This window comes from Octodon degus, unplaced genomic scaffold, assembly GCF_000260255.1.
Source record: "Octodon degus isolate 3935 unplaced genomic scaffold, OctDeg1.0 scaffold00138, whole genome shotgun sequence".
NCBI classification, from domain to species: Eukaryota; Metazoa; Chordata; class Mammalia; order Rodentia; family Octodontidae; genus Octodon; species Octodon degus.
Genome location: NW_004524714.1, coordinates 2,391,627 through 2,401,019, shown reverse-complemented (window position 1 = coordinate 2,401,019; position 9,393 = coordinate 2,391,627). Strand labels below are relative to the sequence as shown.

The 9,393-nt window shown below is 52.4% G+C and overlaps 1 protein-coding gene across 1 annotated transcript; it reads left to right on the top strand.

Annotated features, from left to right (window-relative positions):
* Window positions 1–17: 17 nt before the first annotated feature.
* Cdk9 (cyclin dependent kinase 9) lies at window positions 18–8,338 on the top strand. The gene is made up of 7 exons (XM_004641541.2): window positions 18–395; window positions 880–961; window positions 4,860–4,950; window positions 5,266–5,432; window positions 5,515–5,686; window positions 5,850–5,998; window positions 7,453–8,338. The coding sequence occupies exons 1-7, from the start codon at window positions 304–306 to the stop codon at window positions 7,816–7,818; spliced, it is 1,119 nt and encodes a 372-aa protein (XP_004641598.1). The 5' UTR covers window positions 18–303; the 3' UTR covers window positions 7,819–8,338.
* Window positions 8,339–9,393: the final 1,055 nt, after the last annotated feature.

The window sequence follows — 9,393 nt, the reverse complement described above, 5'->3', positions numbered from 1 at the left end:
GCGCCCCCGATCGGGGCCGTCGCCGGCGGTGGAGGTGGCGGAGGCGGGGGCAGCGGCGGCGGCGGCGGCGGAGGCGCCTCTGCAGCTCCGGCTCCCCCTGGCCTCCCGGGAACTACAAGTCCCAGGGGGCCTGGCGGCGGCCGAAGGCCGGAAGAGGCGGGGTCAGCACCGCGAGGCAGGAAGTGGCCGTGGAGACGGAAGTGGCGCGGTCGCGGAGGGGCTTGGAGCGCGGCGGCGGGACCCGGAGCGGCTGCGGCTGCTGCTGCAGCTGGGAGTGGCGGCGGCGGCGCGCTGGAAGCGGCCATGGCAAAGCAGTACGACTCGGTGGAGTGCCCCTTTTGTGATGAGGTGACCAAATATGAGAAGCTTGCCAAGATCGGTCAAGGCACCTTCGGGTAAGCCTGGGCCCCGGGGGCCGGAAGCTCTCGGCCTGCACCTTTCAGGGCCCACCTCGGGACGCTCCGGGCGCGGCGCGAGGTGGTTTGGAAGCCGCTGGTCCCGGCGCTGTTCCTTCGGCTCGCTATGCCGCGCCGTAACCCGCTCTGGCCTGCAGGCGCAGGCTGGTCGAGAGAAGCTTGTGATCTGAGTTCGAGGGCGGGGAGGGGTTACAGGGAGGCGCCTTGGAAAGAAGCGGGATTTCTCTAATCACGCTAGAGTGAAAAGGGGCCGGGGATGGGGAAATAAGCTCGGAGCGAGACCGCAGAGACGGGGTGGTGGAGCAGCCGCGTGCCCGGTCTCCGGCCGCGCCCCGCCGGAATCTCCTTCATTTCGCCCCGGCGCTCTTTGGGGGAGGGGCAGGCCCGGCGGAGTAGCGGCTGAACCCCTCTCGCTCTTGTGTTTTTTGTTTTTGTTTTTTTTTGGTTTTTTTTTTGGCTGCAGGGAGGTGTTTAAGGCCAAGCACCGTAAGACCGGCCAGAAAGTGGCTTTGAAGAAGGTGCTGATGGAGAACGAGAAGGAGGGGGTGAGTATGGATCCCAGGAGCCAGCTGTCTTGGACGCTGGCTTGAGTTTTCGCCCGTTGCTTCTAGGACTTTTCATGTTGAGACTCGGTTTATACCTAGTAGCTTGCAAATTTCTGTGTTGTCGGAAATTTGGCCTTCCACCCGAATATTTCATTAAATGTTGTAAAGTATGTGACCTGTTAGTTTTAGGCAAACATAGGGAGGCTCAGGAGGGAGACAGGTCTTGCTTAGAGCGCACAATGGTTGTGAAAGGTAAGCAACCTTTAAATACCGTTCCCTTAGTGTTTTTTGGGTTTTTTTTAAACGTAAAAGGAAAGCACAGACATGTAGTTGTTCGTTTTTGACGCAAGGCTTGGCTGTGTACTTTAGGCTGGCCTTCAAGGTGATCCTCCTGCCTCAGTCTCCAGAGTGCTGGGATTTCAGGAGTGCAGTACCGTGCCCAGCATGGCATATAGGTTTTTTAAAGTGACCAAAAGCCAGGGAGCATATTGGGAAGGAGTAGTCTCTCCCAACTCCATCCTAGGTTCAGTTGGGCTTCCCAGAGACCTACTCGGAACTGGGGATTGAACCCAGGCTCTTGTGCTTGCCAGGGAAGCGCTTATTCCATTGAGCCATCTCCCCAGCCTTTGGAGGAAATTTAAATTTTTTTTTTTTTAAAACAGGGTTTCCCAGTGTAATCCAAGCAGACTTTGCACTCCTGCAGCTGACCTTGAACTTGTGATACTCAGTGCTAGGGCTCCTGGCATTTGTGACCATACCCTTCAGGAAATCTCTCACCTTATGACTGCAATTCGATCCTTGGCTTTAGTCTTAAAAGTGCTGGGGTGTCATGCCTGTGCCAGCACCCCTGGCTTTTTGTGTTGTTGCTTTTCTTTGGTTGGTTTTTGTCTTTTTGAGGAGGGTCTCTGCAGATCGGGCGGGTTGGCCTTGAACATACTTTGTAGCCCATCCCAGCCTCTAACCCGTGCCTCAGCCTCCGAAGTGCTGGGATTACAGGCTACATCACCGCATTGGCTTTGTGGCTTTGTTTTGTTTTTTTAAGAAATAGTTTGGGCTGGCCTGGAATTTGTGACCCTCTCCTGGTTTATTCTCCTTAATGCTGGAACCTCAGACCTGTACCACCAATCCTGGCTGATTTCTTAAATCTAAAACACAGCCATGGACTTTGGAGGCTAAGACAGGAGGAGCACCATCGGTTCAAGGCCAGCCTGGACTACATTATAAGATCTTGTCCTCTCCGCCATTTTTTTTTTTTTTTTTTAAATGTTTTTAGTACATGGTCTCACTACACAGATCAGATTTGTGATCCTCTTGTTTTCAACCTCCCAAGCAATGGGATTACAGGTTTGCACCACCACACCGTCTGTCTCAGTCACTGTCTCAGCAGGGCCAGCACTGGCACAGCATGCTGGGATTGAAAACCCAGGTGCCTTCACCTGCCTAAGCAGGCACTTTAATCCACTAAGCTTCTGGCCAGCCCTCCCCACCCCATTTTTGATAGCCCAAAGGGCAGAATGCCAATTTTGTCATAAGGGTTCGTTATCGTGAGTGTATAATATCCATATTTTTCTTTAGAATATTTCTATTGGTGAGTTGTTCATTTTAGTTGTTTGTTTGTTTGTTTTTTGCCCCGGAACCGGGGATTGAACTCAGGCCCTTGCACTTGCCAGGGAAACGCTTATTCCACTGAGCCATCTCCCTGGCCCTTTAGTTTGTTTTATTTAAACAATGACTACTGAACAGGAAGAAATACCTAAAGTATTGGATTTTTAATATTTATTGGTTGATGTTTATAAACATCAAAATTTTTAATGTGCACTGTTGTTTGGTGTACAGTCTCAAAAATAATAAATTCTATATAAACTGCAATGAAAATATGAACAGAACTTTACAACAAAAATCTGCTTCAGTTATCACGCCCAAGGTAGTCTTCACACACAGTAACCCGCATGTTCCATACGCAAGTCCCATTACGCTGATAGCACGTGTGTTTAGCTCTTCCTGTGCGGCAGGCTATTTTTGTCGCCTCTTGCCTTCCTGTTTCATGCACAAGTACTGCTTATACTGATTGTATGTATTTTGTTTTCCTGCCTTTTCCTGTAGGCCACAGTTAACTGTTGATTTTTCTGTCACAGTGGGTCTTTGTGTTGTGCCCTGCCTCTTCACCTGTCAGCTCACCCATGTGCTCTGGTTTTTTGCATAGTTCCCCGAGCAGAAATGTTTTGATTTTCCTCTGCTGTCAGTGCTCTCGTATGAATTCCAGTCCCAGTCTTGTAAGAAAATTTTTCTGTGGTATTTTACACTTGTTATTTTTGTGAACCAGCAAACTTAACCACATTTAGGATTGAGTGAATCACAGGTGTTGGCCAACACTTTGTGTTTCAAGTGACATCACATGGTTGCTGCACAACTCCTCAGTGTCTCTGCCTTTGTTTTTTTGTTTTTTTTTTTAAACATTTATTTATTTATTTATTTAGTGTGTGTGTGTGGCCAGCTCAGCCCACCAGGTGCCGGGGCTGGCTGGCATGTGGTGCTGGGGGTTTGAACCACGGTCCCTGTGCTTTGTCAAGCTTGTTCCAAGTAGGTGCTTTAGACCACTGAGCCATCTCACCAGCCCCTGCCTTTGGTTTTAATGTAAAAGTTTCTGTTTTGTCAGGGTTTCACTACCAGTATCCCCTCATGGTACATTGTGACATCAGCAGTACCAGTTTGTTTTTCCTTGCCATGTTTAGGAGGCCCGTGTTACAGCTTTCTGAAATCCAGAGAAGATTGCATGATACAGTTCTCTGCTTTGAAATCACAGTGTTTCGTTTGGAATTTCTCTTTTGTTCCTGGCTACAGTTCCTGTGCTGGTCACCTTGTGCTGTTAGCAAATGTCGCATCAGTTGGAAACTGGTAAACCAGTAGTTGAATGGCGTTTCGGTTAGTTTGGGATAAGAGCCTCGAGTCTGTTTGCGTCATCACTCGGCTTACTCCTGTATGACTAAGGACCTGTTGGCAGAGGTCTGAGATAAATTTCTAAATTGAAAATAGTGTTTCGTCTACAAAGGTGTAAATTCTTCTGCTGTATTTTGAAGATTTTGGGAATATGCTACCTACAGCTCCAGTGAGCCTGAAATGCTGCGAGGTGTACAGCGGTGGTCGGTGGTCGGTGGTCGTGTTACCAGCTGGCACGTCCATTGCTTGACATTTACCCTCAGATGTCTCAGACGCTGAGTGGATGACAGCCAGATTGTTAGTTCTTTTTCTTTCTTTTGTATCATCTCACCTTAGGCAGTTCTGTTTTTGTTTTGCAGTACTGGGGATCAAGCTTGGACCTTGTGCTTGCCAGACAGGCGCTTACGCCCCTGAGCTGTATCCCCAGCCCACCTCAGGCAATTTTGAAGGAAACCAAATCTCCTTAATGTCCTTGTTATTTTATAGACCTCAACCTCACACCCATGGCTTTTCCATAAGTCTTTTGTATTCTTTTGATTTCTGCGAGAGAGCCCTGTTGTGTACAGTTCCTGCACACCCTGGAGTGCATGACAAGCCAGGCCTGGTGGTGCAGGACTGTCAGCTTGCCTCGGCTAAATAAGTTAGTTCAAGGCCAGTCTGCACTACAAAGTGAGACCCTGCCTCAAAATATATAGATTTAAATTTGTTTAAAATGTTATGGTTTACTATAACGTTGAAGTAGTCAAATGTCTATCCCTTTTTCAGTGCGTTATCACACATCAACTCCTTGAGGTGTGTGTGCCGCTGGTACGCCCATGTTGTAGCTCAGGCCCTGAGACAGCTAGCGACAGAGCACACAGCCCCTCCCTCGGGACTCGGGTCCCTGGGTGCGCGTGCAGTCAGTCCACAGCGAGGGGCTGCAGCACTCGCCTTGGGACCATTTCCTCTCTTTCCTACCCAGTTCCCCATCACAGCCTTGCGGGAGATCAAGATCCTTCAGCTTCTCAAACATGAGAACGTGGTCAACTTGATTGAGATTTGTCGAACCAAAGGTGAGTTGCAAGTTGCACGGAACTAGGAGGAAGTGAGCCTTCCGCTCGCTGAGCCTGTGCAAAAGCTGAGGTGGGAGCTCTTGGCGTGCCGCCTCCTGACTCTGATGTCAGAGCCAGAGCTCCCCCTGCTGCCGCAGCACCCACAGGGGAGGCATTACACCCATGTGCTGTGTGGAGGCCGCAGGTGTCAGAGCTCCCCCTGCTGCCACAGCACCCACAAGGGAGGTGTTGCCTCCTGGGGCGCTGTGGAGGCCGCAGGTGTCTGGGCTGAGGAGGGTGAGTTGGGCGTTGACCTTGCCCTGCTCTGTGCCTCAGCCTCCCCGTACAACCGCTGCAAGGGCAGCATATACCTGGTGTTCGACTTCTGTGAGCACGACCTCGCTGGCCTGCTGAGCAACGTCCTGGTCAAGTTCACGCTGTCCGAGATCAAGAGGGTCATGCAGATGTTGCTCAACGGCCTCTACTACATCCACAGGAACAAGGTGAGGGCCCGGGTGGCTGCTGCTGACGCAGGCTCTGAAGACCCTGGGGACAAGGCTGAGCCGCCCTCGTGCTCTCTTATAGATCCTGCACAGGGACATGAAGGCCGCCAACGTGCTCATCACTCGGGACGGGGTCCTGAAGCTGGCTGACTTTGGGCTGGCCCGGGCCTTCAGCCTGGCCAAGAACAGCCAGCCCAACCGCTACACCAACCGCGTGGTGACGCTCTGGTACCGGCCCCCGGAGCTGCTGCTCGGTGAGGGTCCCGAGCTGGCACGGGGGCAGGGGCCGGGCACCTACCGGGCCACCGCCTCCTGCTGCCTCCACTGCTGGGGCATCTTAGGCCTCCAGCCCCGGGGCGCCGTGTTTCCCGAGGCCCGTAGGCTCAAGGGCCCCTCCCGGTACGCTCTTCTTCCCAGGGGAGCGGGACTACGGTCCGCCCATTGACCTGTGGGGCGCAGGGTGCATCATGGCCGAGATGTGGACCCGAAGCCCCATCATGCAGGGCAACACAGAACAGCACCAGCTTGCCCTCATCAGCCAGCTCTGCGGCTCCATCACCCCAGAGGTGCGTGAGCGGGGCCCTGGGGTCTGCAGGAGAGCGAACTCACCAGGGAGGGATGTATAGGGTCAGGCCTGCGCTCTGCAGCCTCCCAGGCTATATTCAGGTCTCAGCCTCGCCCCAGCTGGCTTTGTGGCCTTGGGCAGGGTGTTTAAGTAAGTGCTATCTCGTGGGGGAGGGGGAGCTCAGCCCACCAGGGGGCGGGCTGGCTGGCATGTGGTGCTGGGGGATTGAATCGCGTTCCCTGTGCTTTGCTAAGCTTGTTCTAAGTAGGTGCTTTAGACCACTGAGCCATCTCACCAGCCCCCTCTCCTTTTTTTAAAAAATGTATTTAGTACAGACCCAATACTATTGGGGGGCCTGCCCCTTAGCCTGGTTCTTTAAGTGGCTGCTTCAACAAAGCAGTCAGGCTCAGCTTGCTGTGGTTTGATCTGCACAACTCAAGCCAGCCAAACCTGCCCTGAGGGCATTCAGAGCAAAAAAAAAAAATCCTTCCAATACTATTATGGACTGCTGGACTATTTTGGAATATTTTGCTGAGTTCACACACCTGTAATATTTAAATGATGAAACTAAACAAAAAAAGGGGATACAGATGAATGACCATTTTGTATCTGTATTCAAAATGGTTAGGATAGATATATATCTACATTCTCTTAATTCAAGGAATACAGGGATTTGGTCTAATACTGTCTGTAAATAGGATATCATGTCAGCATCTTGTACAACAACCACTAGGAAGGCAGTATGCAATGTGTTAATTATTGGAAAATATCCTACCAACTTGATTTGAAAGTGTCTCATTGCTACTTATTTCCCAATAAAATTATGGGGGGAAAATGTATTTAGTACAGGGTCTATAGGGTCTCACTACACAGGTCAGGCTTGTAGCGGCCCTGTTTTCAGCCTCCCAAGCACGGGGCTTACAGGCACATGCCACTGCGCCTAGTCTCATTCGCCATCTCAGTGTGCCTGGGGCGGGGGCAGGGCTGGCATGAAACACGGGAGCAAACCCCAGTCCCTGCACCTGCCTAATAGGCAATTTAATCTTCTGAGCTATCTGGCTGGCCCTGGTTTTCTCTTCTGTAAAACAAGTGCATTTGGTGGTACCCACCTATAGTCTCCAGGGCAGTCTGGGAGTCTGAACAGGAGGATTGCAAATTCTAGCCCAGCCTCAGCAATGTAATGACTTGGCAAGGTCTGTCTCAAAATAAAAGAACTGGTGTAGCTCAGGGGGAGTGAGAGGAGGAAGGCCCTGGGTTCGATCCCTGGTACTGCAGAAAAATAAAACATTGTGTGCTTGTGTCAGGGTTGGTGGCACTTGGTGTGTGCCACTTGAGTGGTGGCCGCTGCTGCTTTTCCCTGGGAGGGGCCTAGCTCTCCCTGTAGCAGTGGTTTGGGAGCATCTGCTGCGTGACCATCAGGTGACTTCACTCTGCCCTGCCACTGCCTTCCTCCAGGTGTGGCCGAACGTGGACAAGTACGAGTTGTTTGAGAAGCTGGAGCTAGTCAAGGGCCAGAAGCGGAAGGTGAAAGACAGGCTGAAGGCCTATGTGCGCGACCCCTACGCGCTGGACCTCATCGACAAGCTGCTGGTCCTGGACCCCGCACAGCGCATTGACAGCGACGACGCCCTCAACCACGACTTCTTCTGGTCTGACCCCATGCCCTCGGACCTCAAGGGCATGCTGTCCACCCACCTGACATCCATGTTTGAGTACCTGGCGCCGCCACGCCGGAAGGGCAGCCAGATCACACAGCAGACCACCAACCAGAGCCGCAACCCGGCTACCACCAACCAGACGGAGTTCGAGCGCGTCTTCTGATGGCTGGGCCACTCGGTCTTAGTGCTGTCCTTTTACGTTTTCTTCTGCTATGTGACTTGCATTGTGGAGACTGTAGGGGGATTCAGTTCTTTTCCACATTTTTATTTAATCCCTTTCTGGGCACCAAAAGCAGCCAGCCGAGCAGACTGCAGCAGCACCCGGCTGGGGCCCAGGAGGGCACAAGTGCAGTGCCCTGTCCCTGGGTTTCTGGATGGTGCCTGGGGGCCTCCACCTTAGGGCAAGAAGTGGGGCTGGAGAGGGTCATGGAGCAGTGACTTCCTAAGAGCCCTGGTGCAGCAGGAGCAGGGGTCAGGCCCCTCCCTGGGACGCTGAGCTGTAGGAGGGCAGCAGAGCTGCCCTGGGGACCTTCAGCCTGTGGCCTGGGCCTCAGCAGCCCCAGGGCCAGCAAGAACTCTTGGTTTCTTCAGTAGGAGAATTTTATCGTGTTTTTTGCCTCAGTTATTCAGAGACATTCCTGGATGAACTTTGATCAGTTAAAATTAAAACTTGACTTTTTTGCGGTAAGCGCTCTGTGTTTTCTGTGTTCTGACCCCAACCCCTAGCCCGCAACTACAGTTGTGAACTGGTGTCTGGCATTGCCAGAGGAGAGCTTGGTGCTGCCTTTGATCTTTTTTTTTTTTTTTTCAACCCCCTGGAGTCTTAGTTACATTTCTCATTGCCGAAACTAAGTACTCCACACCTACAAGTTACAGGAGGAAAGTTTTGTTTTGACTCACAGTTCGTAAAAGTTTGGGTCCGTAGCTGGCTGGCTCTGAGGCAGGGTGGCATAGCAGAGGGGCTAGGAGCAGAGAAAATCCCTGGCAAGGAGGCAGCAGGCTTACTGGTGCTACCGGCACCCAGTGTGGGGCTCCTACATTCCCACACTCCAATCCAGCTGCCTTCAGAACTCCCCACTGTGACCACGTGTGGCTTGGGGAGACACCCAGACACACGTGGAGAACACAGCACTCCGACGAGTCGGTGGGTATCGTGCTCGGCTTGCGCTTTGGGTGTCAGGAAGGCTTCTTGGGTCTCAGCAAAGCCTCTAGGGCTGCCCCCAGCCCCCATGTGCTGAGGTTGATGGATGCCTTCGCAGTTGGCCCAGGGCTTTCTGTCAGTGGGAAGACAACTAAATGTGTGACTTGAGAAGGTCACAAGCGGCATGGTGAGGTGACAGGAGGCCGCTGGACAGCTGGTGTGTCATTGGTAGGGCTCCGGCTGGGCCTCTGAGGAGCAGTGTGTCCCCATGGAGACTGTTCCTGTGACTTGAGACTGCTCTAAGGAAGCACCAACATGCTGGGCATGGCAGCGCACACCCATGATCCGAGCACTCGGAGGCTGAGGCAGGAAGATCACCCCAAGCTTAAAGCCAGCCTATACTATGAGGCGAGATCTTGTCTCAGAACAAATCCAAGTGGTACAAAGAAGCTGGCCTGAAATGACCGGTGTGTTCCACCCACCTGCAGGCTGCCACAGTCAGGGGAGACTGTCTTCACAGGGACATGACACTTGTCTTTCCTGCTTCAGTATCTTAGCATGCCAGCTGTTGGGTTCCGAGCTCACTCACAATCACCC